The 19,927-nt window shown below is 39.0% G+C and overlaps 1 protein-coding gene across 1 annotated transcript in view; it reads left to right on the plus strand.

Moving 5' to 3' along the window:
* The window catches only part of ANK2 (ankyrin 2), a 223,803-nt gene that overhangs the window by 25,518 nt on the left and 178,358 nt on the right, over positions 1-19,927 (plus strand). Inside the window, exon 2 of the mRNA XM_046656002.1 lies at positions 3,455-3,556. Within this exon, the coding sequence (XP_046511958.1) occupies positions 3,455-3,556 (102 nt within the window). The remainder of the gene's footprint in view (positions 1-3,454; positions 3,557-19,927) is intronic.

Here is a 19,927-nt window from a genome sequence, read left to right on the forward strand (position 1 = left end):
TAGGGACACAGAACGGCAGAGCAGGAAGAGGGCAGTCTTATATTCATCTGACACTTTCTCCAGAGGACTTGCTCTTGCCTCATTTTCTCTTTATTGTGCTTTTTATGTGTGAAATCTCCTGGTTGAGCCAGGAGACAAGAGTCTATTTTGAAAGCCTGCTTTTCCCCCTGTTTATACTTCACTTTAAAATTCTGACTTTTCTCACGCTCAGAAGGAAACAGCATGGTCAAAATTGCTGCATCTCTCACCATGAGTTTCTCAATCCTCTTTCATCTCTGTGTTGATCGAAGATAACCAGATCGACTACTGTTTACCCTAAGCTCTTGTGTCAAGAGCTTTAATCCCAGATTGACCTCGTTGTAGCATAGTGTGTACATGCGTCTATGGGGCAGGGAGAGAAGAATATATATTTCTGTGCACATCTGTACTTTTGACCTTCAATAATGTCAATATCTGTACTTAAATTTTGAAGTCTCATTTTAGTTTTGTTCTTGAAACCCATGTTCATGAACCATTTATAATCACACTTTCATTGAATGCATTTTCTCACTTTGGGAAAACTAAATCTCTTACCATGCTTCCAGAAGAATCCAACTTATAGCAAATCTACTATGAAATCTCCTGTGACTCAGCTGTTGAAGAGCTCCCTGGCAGGATGGCTCAGATGTCACAATTCCATTGGGTCCAGCCCCTCAAGAACAGTGGGAACATTTTTTGCTAAAATTTCAGGGACTGGCTGTAAGTCTCTGACTTGCATCTACTTTTCAGAAGTTTGATTCAGAAAAGAGAAAACCAGTGATGAAAACATGTTATTATGTAACAGCAAAAACAGTCCTTAATGTCACGTCCAGTCCCTAGAGAAGGCTCTGAGAGGGTCTATTGGGTACTCCTCAGTGACGTCTGCAGCTCCCTTCAGACCAACATCTCCCCCTTTAACTTCCACAGTGGTGTCTCCGGGTGTCTCTTTATCCCTTTGGGGTCAGATACTTCCTTCTGTTCTACCTGTTCTTGGCATTCTTTTTTTACAAGAAAGATACAGCAACCTGATCTTAGGTCCTACGGTTAATCATATTAGGCATGTACAGAGAGACAGACAACTGGTTTTTTCACGAGAGTGTACTTTACCACCTCTTTCCTCATTCCCAAATGAATATGTTTCTAAGTAGTTTATCTCAGGCCAGCTCCTAATTTTTCTAGGTGTATATAGATGGGTGATAAATGTGAGGACTAGGATGTCAGCTGAGAATTCTCTCTCCAGCTGAAGCACTCTATTTAGCAAGTGCCATGATTTACAGAGTGAATATGTGGACCAAGGGCATCAGATAACCATGGCTATCAGAAACAAAATAGATTATAGCTCATAGGTTAGGAATCTGTAGTAACATCTGCCTTGTCACTTTGGAGGGGTGAGGCAGAAGAGCAGATAAGACTAGCTCCAAAGCTGATAAACATGAGTTAAATCGTGGATTTTCCACCGAATGGTTTTATGACCTTGGAAACTTTCTAAACTTGTTTCCTCACCTATTACATGAGCATAATAATCGTTCCTTCTTCATGGTATTACTGTGAGCATTAATGATATTATACATATCATACTTAGCTCTGTGCCTGGCTTGCAGTAAACACTCAATAAATATCACATATAATTAATATGCCTCACATACAAGTTGGAAGTACTTTCTAGGCACAAATGTTAAGATATAGCACATAGATTTATTTTTTTAAACTATATATGGGAAATAATATTGTCAAACTTTCTGTGACCTAATATTTAATTTTTGTTGTCTTATGGTAAATAACATTTCCTGTGAGATATTGACATAACATAGTGAGTAGTATTATGTTTCCTCTTTAAGTGCTGTAGCAAGAAACTGAAGGTGGAAAATCTCCCTGAAATTTAGAATTTGCCCCAAACTGCAAAGTAATTCCATAGACTAGGCATTTAAAGATGAGTCACAATTGGGTCCCTGCAGCATTGCAGATACCCTCGGGGCACCTGCCACGGGCACAGCTTTCAGGAAGGACGACAGTGAGGCATCAGAGTGGTGCAGGGAGGGAGGGATATTAATCACACCATGAGTCATTTCTAAGGAATCAGCATGAGTTCCAGATGTATAGATTTCAGGCATCCCCTTCAATTTTTCATCAGTTATCTCTTTGACTTGTAAACATGTAACCCATTGTGGTATTTCGGTTAAATGTGAGCTAATTTAGTCCTAGGGTTTTCAGTCTTCCCATGTGTAAATCATTTTAACAGTATCAAGTAATTCCATATTTGAGACTCTCAGAGAAAGTCCTTCCATTTCTATCTTTGTGCATCGTGACCGGTGGTGATAAATAGTTCTGACAGAGTGTGCCAGGAGCCCCTGCTGAGTGCGTTCTCAGAGGGAGGGAGGCAGTGTGGCCTGCTGAGGAGAATGTTGGGTTCAGAGCCCTCACACCTTGTCTCACATCCTAGTAGGGCAGTGACATCCCTTGCGTGCTACTGCTTTCTCTCTAAACAGATATTCTATCACAGGAAGAATTATAAAGTATGCAAGTGTCTTAGAACCTGACAAACGTTTATCATCACTATTGTGTTAAGCTTTGAAAGTCAGGCTCTTGCAGCAAGCTGGAGGGGCAGGGTGCCTGCCGCTGGGCCTCTCGAGCAGCTCTCGTCAGGACCTTCCATGGGGAAAATTCAGCCAATTCTTCCCGGATCAGATTTTGAAAGGAGTAGGTGAGAGAGAAGGACTTAAAAAGCAGTGCACATCAAGAGTGATCATCTTTACCAAGGCATTTTAGTCTGGTATTATGTCAGCTTGTTTAAATTTAATCTTGTTTTTCCAAAATCACTGGGATCACAAAATTTGCATCAGCCCAGTCCACACCTGCCAAGTAGTGCTATCCTCTTTCCTCAAAGCATCCTCGGAGCCTTCTGTTATTCCCCTCTAATGAGGACAGATGACTGCCGAGTGACCCCTACTCAGCCTTCTCCCTGAGACTCATCTGAAAACCAAACAATGAAGGAGAGAAAGAAGAAACCCAGCGTCTCCCATTTCTTTTAGTCTTCTGATTCCTGTTAGGCTCGACATTAGGCTCAGTATAAAGTCACTAGCATCCTGTAGCTAAAACGAAAGGGTCACAGTGGATATGGGGATAGTGTAAATTCGTCTTCCACTGTGGCTGAAGATTTAGAATAAGTCAGTAGCAATTATTTTCATTTTAATGGTTCATTTGCATTCTTTAATAGAGTGTATTTCCTATTGACTTTAATATCCTTAAATAACTCTCTAGAAATATTGTGAAGTTGCTACCTTATACTATGAACCATTATTCAATGTTTAAACTCAGTATTGAAATTTTTAGGAGCTAAATATTTTCTGCCTTGCAGTATAATCATCCTTGTCTTTTCGTCTTCGACGTGTCTTTGTTTTATCAATAATTCACTAAAAGTCTTTTCTTTTTCTCCCAGTCTGACAGCAATGCAAGCTTCCTCCGTGCTGCCAGAGCAGGCAACCTGGACAAAGTCGTGGAATATCTCAAGGGGGGCATAGACATCAATACCTGCAATCAGGTGAGAGCATGGCAGCTGGCTTGGTATCAGACAAAGAAGAACCACTCGTTACCCACAGATGTATTACAGCAGCCCAAAGTTATTTTTTGTCCTCGTTGAATTTATTAAAGTGTCACTGAGACTTATGAAAGTCCATTTTCTCGCCTTTAATAACTTTTGAAGCCTCAGACGTTTGCATATAGAGCTAACTTTGCTGGCAAAGTAGATAGGTCAAAAATAACAATGGAATTCCACTTTGTCTGTGAAGTGACTTTGGCCACCCTTACCTGGAATGTTGACCAAGAATGATGTTTTACTTCTCATTTATCATCAACTAGTTCTCCAGGCTCTGGCTTCTTTTCTTCTCTGCTGTATGCCTTTTACTCATGGGTAACTGATTACAATTTGGGATAGAGAACTAAGAGGATAAAATCAAACTTATCCTTTTTTCTCTTAATTAGTTTTAAAATATGGATTAGAATGGGAAGAGGTTGAAACTATGGGCTTAAGTGAAGGGTTTGCATTATTCATTCATCACATCCATTTGATAATGACTAGACAACATTACACATTTTGGATATTATTCGGACCCAGGGATGTTGAGATTTTTATATTTTTGACGAAGATTTTTACGCCATGAATTAAAGTGTCTAGCGGACTCCACTATTTACTATAGTGTGCTAAATGTTGATGGTGAGTGTGTGTGTGTGTGTGTGTGTGTGTGTTTGACTGAGTGAACTGGAAAGTGAATAATCCTGGCTAATTTTAAGTTAACAAGAGGTAAATTTCATTGTTGGATTCTAAGTCATCTTCAGAATGCCTGTTTGTATCCTGGAATATATGGAGCCCAGTTATGTTCAATCTATAGTCCCCCAATATCTTCTCATACTTAAACTTACTCTCCTCTCAAATTCCCACCTGCTGATTTCCAGCATAGAAGGCATTGCCACTGATGGCAATATTTCTTATCCTTTAGAGGAGTGCATTTCTTAGCATTGAAAAATGTGGAGTGCTGCTTGCTGTTGGGAAAGGCAATCTACTGTCACCCTGAGAATCCCTGCACATTCTTTGGGGTGTGACAAGAATGAAAGGCCCTGATTGCACTTCATCTGAGCCATTTCTGAGGGTGGTGCTTGCAGGGAGCAATAGGGATTAGATAACACCTCCTCTCAGATGAAAAATAGACTTGTTTCTGCTTATTGTAAAAGCTGTGAATCCCCAAGTTCAGTGTTCTTCTTTAATATAACCCCACTGCATGTGTAGGCATCAACCATTGTCCCTTGCATCACTCCCATGGGATTGGGAGGCAGGTGTGGGGAACTGGTACACTTAGCCACTGCTTTTGCTGTGAATTATAAAGTCCTTTGTCTCTGACCTAGGAGACCCATGTCTCCTAGATTCAGCATCGTGAAACAGTAGCAGTTTAGCTTTTTAGCTTGTAGGTAAGATAAAATCCCAGCCCTTTGTAGTTTTTGACATTGACCTATGGAATAAAGCCAAATTCCTTTATCCCAATATATAAGATCTTCATATTCTGCGTCTCCATTCCTTATCAAACTTATTTTCCATTATAAATCTTTTTATTTGACATGTTTTTAGTGCTCTTTTGAATAATCAAGTTGAACTTTAGGTACATTAGTTACTTTAAAAGAGAAAGAACATCCAAATTCCCATATGGACATGTGAACATCTTCCAAAAATGCCTATGAAATTGAATATAAAATATTTTATAATTTTAACATGTTACTTTAGGTTTTTTAAAGTGTATTATTATATATTACCCAAATTTAATGTTAATTCATTAACTTTCTAAATTTGCAGTATGCTAGAGAATGGACAGTGAAATTATTAGTTCATTTAGGTAAAATTATGATAAATAATGCCAAAAAAGGAGCCCATGGAAAATGAAGTTAACCTAAGTGAAACTAAGTCCACTTCATCCTAAAGTATAACAAGTGTATTAATTGTATGAAAGATCTTAGGGGTTTTTTTGGAAAAATAGTCTCTCAGCAGTAAATACTCAGTTCTTACCAGCTTTACAGACCACCCTCAGTTCTTGGGTTACCTCAGAAAGTTTTTAGCAGCTTCACATATTTTTCTAATAGTGGCCAACTGTCCACTAACATATCATAAAAAGGAAGAAGATTTATTTCTGTGAGAAGACAACACGATGTCACGAAACCACACAAAACTTAGAGCCCAGAGGCTCAAGTTTATGTTCCAGCTCCACTCTCGTCACATCATTCCAGTTCAGAAAGTGACATTTTTCTAATTTCTAAAACAGGACAATAGCAATACATTCAGTGCTTACATCATTGAGTTGCAGTGTAGGTTAAATTATGAAATCTGAAAGGAATTTCTAAAGTGCACGTGTTCTAATTGTCATTACTGTGTATAATTCACCAAGAATAAAAAAAGTTAAAATTGACTTCCACACAAAATATGAGATTGATTCTCTTCAGTCACCTGAATTTACTAGGCAGTAGGTAAATGTTGTTGTCTCGTATTGGTTCTTTATTATTACTATTCAAGAATGTACATTAAATAGAGATTAGGGAATTAAAGTCACTGAAGTTAACTAATTAGCTACTATGTATCAGACTTCCTGCTGGGGCGTTCCATGTGACGTTTCGTCAGTCAGCGCAGACAAATGTCATGAGGTAGGCATTCGCCCGAATTTACAAATGCAGAAACTGAGCCCACAAGCAGTTCAGTGATGTTCCCAGGCTCACTCAGGTCTGTCTGTCGCCCACGTCCACATCTTCTCTACTTCAGAACATCTCCCTGAGACATTCGGAGCTTCACTTCAAAGTGTACGGTGGTGGTATCCTTTATCTGGAAGCTCAAATCTTATTTTTAATCTACCTTTGTTAATATAAAAAGATCTTTATTCATCCTTAGATTAACATAGTAGATAGTTAGAGGAACTTTTAAGTCAAAGAGCATCACCATCGGGATTACTACTAAAAGTCAAATAGAATAGGGAACAGAAAATATTTTCCGAACACCCAGGAGGGAAAAAGAAGCAACTGGTAAGTCAAAGCATTCCTATTTCTAAATATGTAAAAGCTCAAAGCTATGATGGCATATGAAAGCAGAGAAGAAAAAGTATCCTCTCTTTTGCTTGTAAGCCCGAGTTTCTGGGGAGCTTTATGACATGTAACATAGAAACCAGGACTTTCCAGACCTTGTTATTTCTCAACGAAAGGCAGTCTGGGCTGCACCGGCTTTCCAAAAATATCGCTTGTGTTGGCGTGCTAAGATTCCTTAGACTGAAATTTGGATGAAAATTTTTTTCTTCATAAAATTGGTCTCATAACTACCATGAGAATTTTGAAATTTAATCCAAAAATACCATTTGGCTTCTAATCATTTAAAGGCTATGGGAAAAATTCATAAATTTGGCAGAAGGTATTATTCTTAAAAAAAAAAATAAAACCAGCTTCAAGTTTTCAGTTTTCTTCCCCAAATGGTTATAAATCTGTTAACTTTTATTTTCTTTAAAAGATCAAAGTGGTAATTTATTTATCTTATCATCTCTTGTACATTCAGAAAAGAGGCTAAATCTTAGCATTTGCTTCCTGTTTCTGAAACTAATGTCTACTCATGCTTCTCTTACTTATGCAGTATTTCTTCATAATCTAATAATGTTATAAACAAGGTTAACTTCCAGACATTAAAAATAGACTCTATAACTTGTTCATAAAAAATTTATAGCCAGTTACAAGTCGATAAAAGCCTCAGAGAGTTCAGATACTTTCACCATGTATAAAATTTATTAGTTCTACTGCAGTGACTTCAAAATAAAGGGTATCACTTATCATTTATTGGACGTAATTCTAGATATGACACTAAAGGTTAACAGTTCTTAAATTGTCCTGATTTTTGGTCTTGACGTTTTGCCGCTAAGGTGTAGCAATGCAAAATTATCAATTAGATCCTGTTTCTCAAAAACAGAAGGCAAGGTCTAAAGCACCATTTTCCAAATAAGATTAATGTTCCTCAAATTGCAGGCCTTTAGCAACAAGAAGGTACACCCAACAATGACTTTAGCATATGCTCACATACTTATGACTCAGACCACAAAAGCATTTTTGGAGGTCACATTAAAAATGTGTGTGCTGGAATCCAAATTCTCATTTATCCTCTTACCAGCCGAGTGACCCTGGGCAATCACCTTCTCCAAAACTCACTTTTCTCAGCTGTGAAATAGTGATCATAACAAGACTGAGGTCAAAGGGTTGTTGTGATGATTAAATTAGATGTTTGCAAAATGCTTAACAGAGCAAGCATTCAATAAATATCAGCGAATGGTAACCCTTATTATAATACTGTAATCTTTGGATATTGATTCTCAACCTCCACTTTAGCAAGAGTGATGCTGGTTCTAATAGGCAGGACAGAACATAAAAGGTATTAACACAGCCTGTGTCATGAAATAGGAAAGATCATGTTAGTAGCAATTTGGTAGCAATTAGTGTTTATCTGGGTTGCGTTAAACGAAAGTCTTTTTTTCACAAATGCCATTTCGATCCATCTAGTCTGGACCTCTCTTTAAAAATGCCCAAAACAATTCTGTTAGCCTGGGACTTTCTAATGGCAACAAAAAGGAATAGCAGAGAATTGAATTCATGGAATTAATGGAATATGGAATGAACTATGTATTGTTTTCTAACCAGTTAAATGAGGCACAAATATATGTACAAATAATGGAGCTATATATCTATGTGTTTATTATTGACCCCTCATTTACAAGACGCAAAAGGTGCTGCAGCTGTCTGGTTCTGGTTTGCCTTTGGAGACTGTATTATTCTCTAATTTTCTTCCGGGCATTAACACCAGTCCTTGCTCTGTAGGGGTTGCTTCATGCAAATTATTTCTGAGACTGTCTTCTTAAGTGCTCTGCTGCAGTGGTTTAGATTGGAACAGAGAACAATTTATTTTCTGGGAATTCTCTGGAATGCTCTCTATGACTGAAATATGTGGATTTTAATATATAACTCCCAGGCAGCCACTCAACTCTTCCTAACTCATCTCAGATATTATAATCACAGCATTCTTTTGCCAATATAAACTCAGGCTCATCATTTGTTCATCTATTTATTCAAAAGTGTGCTGTTATTTTACTATGCGGAAGGCACTGTCCTAGGTGCTGGGGGGATGGAGCAGTGATAAGAGAGGCAAAGACTCTGCTCTCAAACAGCTTACAATCTAGAACCTGAGAGGAGAGAGACAGTCACCAAGGAAGTAAGTAAAACATATAGAAGGAGAGATGGCAGTAAGTGAGAGGGAGAAAAATACAGCAGTGGAGCAGAAGGAGCAGAAGGGGCGCAGAGTGTCGTTTTAGATAGGATGGCCAGAAGACCTGAAGGAGCCGAGCAAGGAAGCCCTGCACTTTTTGGAGGAGGTACATTTTAGAAGAAGGCTTGATATGTGCGAAAGCCCCAGGGAGAGAGCAGCCTGGCGTGCTCAAGGCCCGCAAAGAAGGCCAGCGTAGCTAGAGTAGGATGAGGGAGGTAAAGAGAAGGAGGATGTCGGGGCAGAGCAGAAGGGGCCCCCAGGTCAGGGAAGCACTTGTAGGCTATTTTAAGACCTATGGCTTTAATTCTGAGTGAGAAGAGAAGTGATTAGAGAGTTTTTAGCAGAAAAGTGATGGAAGCTGACTTAACTTGTGAGAGAGCACGGGTAGAAAGAAGGCAGGCCTCTGGAATGCTTCAGGTGAGAGATGAGGCATCCTATATGTACTAGGGCAGCGGGCAGGAGACATGGAGAGAAGTGGTTGGATTATGGATCTGTCTTCAAGATAGAGCTGATAGATTTTGTTGAAGGATTTAATGTAGGATGAGAGCAAAAGAGAGGAGTCAGGGATGAAGGTTGGGGTCACAAGGAAACTAATGAGAATTAAAGTTTCATTAACTGAGGTGGGGAAGACTGTGTGATAAGCAGATCTGAGGGAAGAATCAGGTGAGTTTTGAACATATTCAGCTTGATTTGTCTATTTGATGCCCAAGATATTGAGTAGGCAGTTGGATGTGAGTCTGGAGTTTAGAGAAGAGGTTTTGACCAGAGAGATGTATTTTTGAGCCCTCAGTGTTAATGTTATTTAAAATCATAAAATTGGATGAGGTCACCAAAAGAGTGAGTGTTTATGAAAAATTGAAGAGGTCCAAAGCCTGAGCCTTGGGGCGCTTCAGCTTTTAGAGGTCAAGAAGATGAGGAGGAGCCAGTAAGGAGGATGGGGAAGAGTGTCGAGAGAAGTAGGAGGAGAATCTGGAGAGTGTGGTGTCTTGGAAGCCAAGCAAAAGTTATTTTCAGGTGGAGGAAATGATTAACTCTATAAAATGCTGTTGATCAACAAGCTGAGGAAGTGACAGCAGCTTAGTAATGTCATGGTACCTGGTGCCTTGATAAAAGCATTTTCAGCTGAGTAGTGGGTGAAAGTCTGACTGGGGTTGATTCAATAGATGATGGGCAGACCACATGCTACTTCAAGTACTCTTTCTATAAAGGGAAAAAGAGAACAGAGGAGGTAGCTGGAAGAGGAAATGGAATCAAGAGAAGCTTTTTTAAAAAATATGAAATAATAACATTTTTGTTTCATTGCTAGAAAAAAATCAGCAGAGGAGAGAAAATCAATGATGCAAGAGAGAGAGAAGGGAGAATTGCTGGTTGGTGTCCTTGAGTAGATGAGAGGGGATGGGGCCTGGTGCACAAGTGAGAAGACTGGCCTTTGCTAGGAACGTGGATAGTTCAGGAAATGGAAGGGTTTGTGGATAAAGGAGCAGGAAGTTGTGTGGGTGTGGTGCTGGGAGCTGGATGTGGAGTGGAAGTTCTCTTTTAATTGCTTCTATTTTTTCAGTGAAGTATGAGTCAAGGTTATCAGCTGAGAGTGAAGATGGGAGAGGAGGTGATAGAGATCGAGGAGAGAAGATGTGAAATAATCATCTAAGAGAGTGAAGGAGAGAGTGATTAAGGGTAACAGAGTGTGATTGCCAGGTGGCATTAAAGGCCCACTTAAGGATCGTGACCAGTTAGCATGTATGCATGTTCTTCTGCAGCTACATTCAGGCATGGGATCAGATGGAGAGTTATATATAACTAGGAATGTGGTTTAGCTCAGCATCTATCAGATAGCTAGAGGAAGGCAAACAAACTGTATGTATTCCTTGCATACAAGGAAATGAATAAAATGATTATAAAGATTATGCATGAACTTTAGGCCGAGTGAGGAGAGAAGCGGGCACTGCGAAAAGATGAACAGACTCTAGCTGTCAGAGATTGTTGGAGTTGAATCAGTAGATTGGCAAGAAAATAGATGGTGGCCAAAGGATTGGAGGCTTGAAATTGAGATCCTGGAGGGAGACTATATACTGATAATGACAAGGTCTAGAGTGTGACCATGGAAGAAAGTGGATCAAGTAGAGAAAATGACAAATGATTGGCAGAGAGGAAGTCAGGAACCCGAAAGTCCAAAGTTTTGGAAAAATCACCTACATGTATATTGGAGAAAATGACAATCAACTAGAAGGTAAAATCTTTAAGGGATGAGAGCTGGGATCTAGAGGATATAGGCTGATATCATCTGGAAGTTTATGAAAAAGGAGAAGAAGAAATAGTTTGGAAGAGCGATGGTGGGCCAGGAGCATAAGTACAGCTCCATCGAGTCCAGTGGTTAATTGGGATGTGAAGGGTAAATATCTACCATTTGAGTAGATTTCAGGGAAGCAGTGGTTTAGGTTTCAGTTAGAGTAAGAAGTTTGAGAGGAATGTTTAGAGAAGAGATTTAGGATGCAGAGATGTTGCTAATGACTACAATCATTTGTTCTAGAGCACTTAGTGTAAGAGTTTCAGGAAACGGGAAGTTCTAAGAGACAAAGTCAGAAAAGGGGATACACAGAGGCATACAGGGGTGACATTTGAAGGCATGAGGATTGACCTGGTGACTTGCATAAACAGGGATAAAGAGTATGATAAATTTAGTCCATATGGTCCCAAGCAGATGGTGATGGTTAGCTTGTGGGAGTCATCTGGGGGAAGACATGGGGAGGAGTCCAGCCTGGAGCCTGCAGAGTTCTGGAGTCTCACCTTGATTTCTGCTGTTGGAGGTCAACAGAGGAAAGATCTTGATCCAAATGTGTATTCCACACAGCTCTTCAGATACACACTACAAGCAGACACAGGTAGTGTGTAAGGTGAGATGTAGCTGCCATTCCAGCTTAGTCATTTTTCTGCCTGGTTGTTTCCTTTGTGCCATTCGATATCCAGCCCCTGTGCAGTAGCTGAGATTTTGCCCCACTCATAGTCCAACATTCTCTTTCTTTTGCTGACCATTTATTCTAAGCAGTCGTCTTCCTGTCTTCTACAGAAGTTTCCCAGTCCTTTCCCATCCCTCTCTGCCCTCATGGATTTCTTCTCCTTTCTTTTCATGTGTGTGTGAGTGTATGTGTATGCATGTTTTAATGATTGTAACAGAGTAACCCAAATCTCAGGATCTCTAGTTTTTTCGAGGCCTTCTCTCTCCTGGAATAAGGAGAAAATAAAAAAACAGAAATAAAACCTTGTTTTCAGATAGTAACTTCTTCAAATTCTTAGAAATGAAGGAAATAGATGTGTGGAAGAGAATTCAGCAGTCCAGTACTAAGAAGTGGTTGTCCGTTGAGATGGGCATGATCAGGGGTCACTTGTCTGTTAATGAGCCTGTGTATGTCCATGTGTATAACTTGATGTAGGCAGTTGTTATTAGTCCCCTACTCGTTTCTTTTCATCCTCTTCCCTCACAAATGAAAGGTCTCAGGGTAGGATGAAGGAGTCTGAAATGTGGATGAACAAAAGCTCATAAGGGCACACCTTGGAGCAGGTAATCCATGGCTTCCCTCCCTCCCAAAAGCTATCATCAATAAAAAGAAGAAAGTTCTTTCTGCAGGTTGGAGTGGGCAGTGGAAACAGTCTGAAATGAAACTCTGTACCTTAGTGGGTATCTGAGTCGTTGCTGGGCTTAGGATGCTACTGCTCTTGGGAAAGAAATTTATTAGAAAACTTATGGTGCAATATTTCCTTTGAGGAATGAGAGAAGACAGCGGTAGTGCCCATGGGAGGCAGAGGAGGGAAGCAGGAAGACAAAGAAGCAATTTATGAGAGTCAAGAATGTATTTTCTCATCCAAAGCAAGCACCAGAAGTTCATCAAGAGATTTGTTATTCAAGTTCCCTTCGAGTTATTAGTTTGGACATCAAACTATCAACAATCTCTACAGTCCTTTTTAACAACTCCTGTTAGTGAGATTTTTGTGTCTCTAAAGAAGGTACCAGATCCTTATTAACCAATTGCATTCACAGCCAACAATTTAGCAATATGCAGAAAGGAATGCAAGTTCCACAAACTGGAAACCTGGAACATTGGCAACACTGGAAAATTAAGGTTTAAAAAGAAAGGTTCATGAAATGTATCGATAGGAATACGGTCAAAATTAAACTTAGTGGGGAAGGAGGCTGGCACTGAATTACATGAACCAGCTCACAAACGATGATTTGTTAACTAGGATTCAGGCTTCAGTGTTGTTTAGTGAAAAGGGCAGTACTCTGCTGGAAGGAATGAGACCCAGGATTGGCACATAATAGGTATCCAATTAATATTTGATAAATGGATGATTGAATGAACATGGACTTTGGGCCAGTCACTTAAATCATTCTGAGTCTCAAATTATCCATTTGTGAAGTGGGAAATGATAATACCTACGATATCAAATAATAGTTACCTTTATTGCATGCCTACTACGTGCTCATCACTGTACATACTTTATACGTATAATCTTCACAACATACTTCTCTGCGTCAAAGGAGACTACGGGGGGCCCAAATGATACATGTGAAAACCTATTGTGTTGCGCACACTCACTCAAGAGACCAAATTATGTCTCTGACAATTGCAGCTAGATAAAATTTAATTAAGAAAAAGTAGGACTGGCCACAATTAATGATTTCACTCAAACTAGAATGGCTGGATGGACAAGTACTAACAAGTTTATTCCTTCCAATTTAATCAAAATTTTCGTTCTTTCTGTCAGACAATTTGTAATCGTGTGGGATTCAGTAAAGCTTCTAACACTTAGGAAGGTTCTCTCATGCCTCCTCAAGCATCTATTCTGCCTTCTAGATGGAAAGACCCAAGTTTTGTCAGGTTATGTTTACAATCCATCTCTTAAGACAATTTCTTCCCCTTGCAGAGGGCGACTTGTCTTTGGACCCCTGCGCATGCTTCAGTTTGAGAATACTGCATTAAAATTTGAGTGGTCTCTTAAGTGATCCCTTGGAATCAATCAACACAGTTTAAACACGACCAAAAATAAGAAATTACTAGATGATAGTTAACTAAATGTGATTATCCAGATGATCTAGAATCTACTTCTATTAATTTTTTTTAGGTTGGCACTAAAAAGAAAATGTCAAATTAAAAAATTCTCGCAGAATTCTGAGACCTTTAAGAACACATCCAAGGATTCTAGGATGAGAAAAGCTGTTTTAGATTCAGTGGTTATCTTGGGGTTATTTTTCTGTTATCAATGTCAATAGTAACCACCTCCAGCCTCAGAGAGTGAACCTTTCCTTATGGGTTTCCAAAGGCTAGAGATGGACATATTTGTACTTGACTTCCCCACACACTGACTACATTTAGTGACAAAATGCAGAGTGACTGGATGAATTAAGCAGACTCCTGTTTATCTCCATACCGTACGTGCTGTTTATTAGCGCACCCATTGTACAAACGTTGTTGAAGTATCCTTTTTCTTGTGCTAGGTGCTATCTTAGGTGTGGAGGTGACAAAGGTTAATAGGATTTGATTCTTGCCCATAAGAAGCCCTGTTGGGAAGATAAACAGGAAACACAAAATACAATAAATTGTGGAAAGAACCAAATTTGGGGATTTCTCAGAGGATAAAGTGACTAAGCCAGCTGGCGTGTCTCAGACAGACGTGAAATTGGTACCAAATGCAATCTGTAGGAATCACGTTATAATGATGGACAGCAGAGTCACGCTGTGCTCCTTGGAATACTCCTATAAGCCAACTTTTGTCGTTGGATGGCTCCCTCCTCACTCTTCCCATATACTTCCAGAGTCCAGCATGACAAATTTGGCTTACGTTTAATTAAAATTGTAAAAAATGGAAAGATTAGAAGTCATTGTAATTCTCTAATAACATCACTAGACTTTTGTATGAGTACCTTGAAATGTGGACTTGCTTCCTAGCAGAATGTTTGGCATAGAATAAACGTTCAATAAATGTTTTAATATGTGAATAATTGATAGTCAATTATTATTATTATTGAATTTAAGCTTTCTCTGGTCTATGTTAATTTTAAAACTCTGTGCCATGTTTTTATCCGAGTTTAATATTTTGTTCAGAACTGTTTCCTGTCTTGTGCCTCACTAGAAGTAGGGGGAATTAGCTGTGGAACGTTTTTAGACTCCATTGTCCCTTCTTGCTTCCTTCCCTTTGAGATCCTGCACCTCTTTCCCTCCCTCATTCCAATCTCACCCTTGGCCCCTGGAGGCACATCTACTTCAGGCTACCCTACTAGAGACTCCTCTCATTTCATTAAAAAAAAAAACGTTTACTGATTGATTCTGGTACACGCTCCTTCCCCTGCTTGCCAGTCTTGACAAATTCTGGGTTAGAAGGAGAAAGTTCAGATTTTTAATGCTCTCTTTCTGAATGAGTTGATTGAAATATCAGATGAGTCAGTGGTAAATATACAAAGACAAGACTTAGTCTCCTGGATATTTTCTTCAAAATCTTCTGGAAATTATACTGTCATTACTTGTCATCTGATCTAAGAATCACAGAATTTTATTACTGTAAGAAACTTAAGGGATCAGTCTAACCCCTTTCCTCCATTTTTACTTTAAATTAAAACCAGCTAAGCTTGGCATGAGTATGATACCATAACATTCTAGAATTCATTATAGAATCCCTTTCTAATTTGAACACATTTGGATATTATATGTCTAGAGGCTTAAAGGAAATAATTTTTCTCCTTAACTACTGACTTATCATCAGAGCCTGAGATATTTCCTATTCCACAGAATACCAAATAGTGGTAATGAGAAATTGAGGTCTAAAGAAAGCAAAGTAGGATTACAATGCAAGGTCCTTAGATTTTTTTCTTTAAATTGTAGGGCTTAAGAGTGTAGTTTCTGAGCTAGAATCACTGGGTAGTTCATAACTCATAATGTTCAATTCAGGGTTAAATGAGTTAATGCAATTAAAAGCTTAGAACCGAGCCTGACACATAGAAATAAACTCTAATAAGTTTAGCTATTATTTAAGTAATTTGCTGCTAACTTTTAAATTTAATGTTTAAATCTCTTTAAGCATGGCTATTCCAATAAGTAGCTCAAATAACTGTCTTTCTTTGAGCTTCATATGATGTTTGCTTTAGCACGTTAAGTCAAATACTAAAGAAAAAATTTATCTATCATTTCTCATAAAAATTAACTTAATCAAAGAAATGAGACCATGTGAAAGTGACATTTAAATTAGGAGAGTTAAAACTTTCAGTAGTAAAATAGCAGCTCTTTGAATTATTGACAAGGATGACTAAAATGGACCAGGTTCTCATCTGCTTCCCAGGTTTTATTAGAATTCAAAATACCTTTTAAAATAAATCTTTTCTGCATAAATTAACAATTACCCTAGCCCAGGTAAACATTACTTGTTAGACTCAAAACTGCTCAATTCAATTCATTATATTTAACCAAATCTCAGTGACAGAAAACAGAAGGCAAGAGTTAGGAACGTATGAATTTATTACTTCTTGCATCTAACCAGGAAATCATCAATATCTTACATTTGTACATTATTTTATAGTTTTCAAATAGCACAAACCTACTTTATTTTTTATTTTCTTTTAAATAACTATCTAAAGTGGGCAGAGTGGGAACTTTTGCCCTTTTACTAGTGAATAAGTTCTAACTCGCGTCGCTACTGTGAGAGACAGGATGGGAGCTCAGGTGTCATCAAAAGTGTGTGTTCTGCACCACTCAGCACTCCCTCTTGGAACCCCAGCTGTGGACATGATTTAACAGTGATGCAGCCAACAATTTCAAATGAAGAATTCTTGTTCCTCCCGTTGTCACTCCTCTTATTTGCATCACGACACTCGTCTAAAGTGGGAATTATTAAGTTCAGAAAATTCAAATAAGCATACCATAAAAATCATTCCTCTTTTAGAATGATCTTTGTAAGTGTTGCTTTTTACTTACTTGGTCTTAAAAGACATCTAGTTTCCCCAAGATGCCCTATGTTTCAGATCTTGCTTAAACTTCCTTATTTTATTTTGAAATTCAGAGCATGTGTGCACACACACAGACACACGTGCATGTATGCATGTGGATGTTTGGAAAGTTTCACCCCCAAAATAAACCAAAAACAAAATCAACACTCACCATCCACAGTACATTCTGTTTTTCTTTGCTCTACTTCATGTTTTGAAATACATTGATTGGCAATCCATTAAGTAGATTTTATGACCTCCTCATGCATCATGACTTAGAGTTTGAAACATGAGTTTAGAGCTTAATTATTTTATCTTAAATAGCATGAGTTTGGACATCAGATAGATCTAAGTTTGAAGTTTTGCTTTTCTTCTTTTTAGGGGTAAGGATCTTTGAGGCAAATCACTTGACTTCTGAACATTTTAGTGTTGTTATCTGTAAGATATAATGATGTGATAGATCTAAAATATAAAGTATAATAATGATATCTATGTCATTAAGTTTCTCACTCTTTCATTCATCAAGTGTTTATTTCTCAGTATGCATAACCTCTTTATCCCTTTTGATCTTGGTAAGATTTTGAAGAGTTTCCACAACTCTTTCTTCTGCCAGGCTTACTTACTATCATATTTAATGTTGTTCTCTATATTTTGTGGATTACATGATAGAAACATTGATGGAGCTAGACAGGGGAGAAAGATCGTTGGCCAAAGAGGGAGCTACCAGTGAGGGGCACTAGATGAGTTGAAATGGGGATCCAGAAGTGGACTATATAAAGTGATATCATCAAAGCATTCTTATTCTAAGCCTTTTCCCTATGACGTGATCAATGAGCCACCAAATTCCAAGCCTCACTGTAAATATTTTTAAATTGCTGAAGGCTTAGCAAATAGCTCATTAAAAACTCATCATTTGAGAATTAAAAAGAAAGCCTTAAAGATTTAAGAATAATCCACTAATAAAACAAGTTTCCTGCGGGGTCACCCATAGTTTGATTTACTTTATTAAACCTTTGGAGACCAGCCAAAGACATGGTAAAATCAGTTAAATTGTGTCTGACAAAGATAACACATTGTTTACTTTGCTTTTCCTGTTCTTCATAAAAACTAAATAAATCCTTCAGTCCATCACAGTGAGCACTCTTAGTTTAGAGCAGCCACTGTGAAAGAGGTGGGAAAGGTGCACATAGAGTATGGATGGGAATAAAGAGTGGGACTTGGATGGGAATATGTAAACAGGTCATTTTTGTTTTCAGTTTCATTTTTTTCCCTCCATCGTGTAGATGAGTCCTTTTGCCAATGTCATTGATGCTAATGGAAGAGTAAAACTGTAAAGAGTATTTCACAGTTATTTGTAAATCTATATGTGGGCATGTAGTTTCTCTTGAAAAGAGCTCCTGGTCCAGGGCCTCTCTGACACTGAAGCCCCATGCAGAGCGGGGGTGGGGTGGAGGTGGGGCCATTTTTCACTTTCTCTTCTTTCTTCTTGCCCTTTGATGTGCCCATTCACTCTCCATCTCTTTCTTCTAATATTTTTCAAGAACATATATTTCAATTGCCTCCTTCCAAATGTTCACATTTTAGTATAATTAAGGAAGTTATATAAGTTGGTTGTAGTTTTCTGATATGCATCAGACGGACTGGAGGACCCTTAACTTAATATGTAAGATTTGCAAAGTAGAGTAACCAGAGATTTGAAAAAAATCACAGACAAGTACATGCTAGTGCTGAGGTGATTTTCGGTTGTTTAATAATAAATACTTCGGGGGCACTTTGGGGAAAGAAACTATGTCATGTGTCCTTTGCTTCTCCCTTAGAACTTTGTACTTAGAGCTGAGCACTTGGTGGGTACCTAGCAAATGCTTGTTGATTTACTGATAAATATGTATTGATTATGGATTTGTACTAAGATGCAAAAAGATGGATTTTGATGCCACCATTTACCCTTCCTATGTGTTTAGCTGTATCCTCTTGAATCTGTTCCTCAACTTGTCCAGATGGACTACTCTATCTTTTCTGTGTGTGCCAGAAATGTAACTAATACTCAAATGACTCTATAAAAATTTTTATTGACTGTTTTAGCTTGGGTTTCATCTAATAGATTTACATGATCATAGAAAAGCAGTCAGTGGGCAAAATATCTCATGAAATCAGCAAGAGAAATGGTGAACAGAGCTTGTTGTAAAATCTGATTGTAAACAAAATGTTATAATACTGCCTTATAAAAATTTAATAGAAGTGCTAAACAAAAAAGATAACCCTACCCTTTAAAATTGATTCATGAGTACATGGTTGTTTCAAAGTAGCGTTAAGATCTTATTTTTTGACTACTTGGTATATTTAATCATTTTAATGATATTACATAGAAATAGCATTATTCCAAAAGTTGTAGAATCAACGATGATACCTTGCCTGGGACTGCAGATCTATGAGCACAATCGATACCTTGCTCACAATAAGAGGTCAATGAGTAAGACTCAAGTTCATATTGTTTTATCAACATTAACTTACATAAAGCCAGTATCAAGGACTTATCAGTAGTAGCCTGCTTTGGTTGGTTTCCGCTCAGTAAGCTGCGGCAGCGACAGCAGGGGCTGGCGGGCCAGCGCCGGACTCTCGGGGCAGAGGATCCGTGCTCCCGGGCCCTGGCGCCGGCATCCCGGGCAAGAGCGGCGAGGAACGCGGGAAGGAAATGGAGGCGCACGTGTCGCCGGTTGAGCAGGAAGTTCTAGGGGCTCCGGTAAGGAGCTGCGCCTGTGGTCCCCACGGTCCCCATGGTAGAAGCGATGCACGTCTCAGCAGCTCCTCGCGACCAGCACCTACCAGCAGGTGCACCAGACTCTGGAGGCCCCTGCAGCCGCTGCAGCCACAGTGGTTCTTCGCATGGCGGGTGGCCCTCCTTTGTGGGCCTAGCTGGCTTTGGCCCTGGCGATCCGAGTCACCTGGACAGTGCAGGGGCTCGGTGAGCCATGTTCCTGCGGGGAAGAGCTGTGGTTCCCAGAGGGCCCCTATCCTGAGTCTATCGTTCCTCCCTCAAGGGCTACAGAGAGCAGATTCTGCCCTTTCCTCTGCAGAAGCTGGTTCCTGCCCTATGGCCCTGTGGCCCTCTCACCAGGCCCTGA

Source organism: Equus quagga, chromosome 3 (assembly GCF_021613505.1).
Source record: "Equus quagga isolate Etosha38 chromosome 3, UCLA_HA_Equagga_1.0, whole genome shotgun sequence".
Taxonomy (NCBI): Eukaryota; Metazoa; Chordata; class Mammalia; order Perissodactyla; family Equidae; genus Equus; species Equus quagga.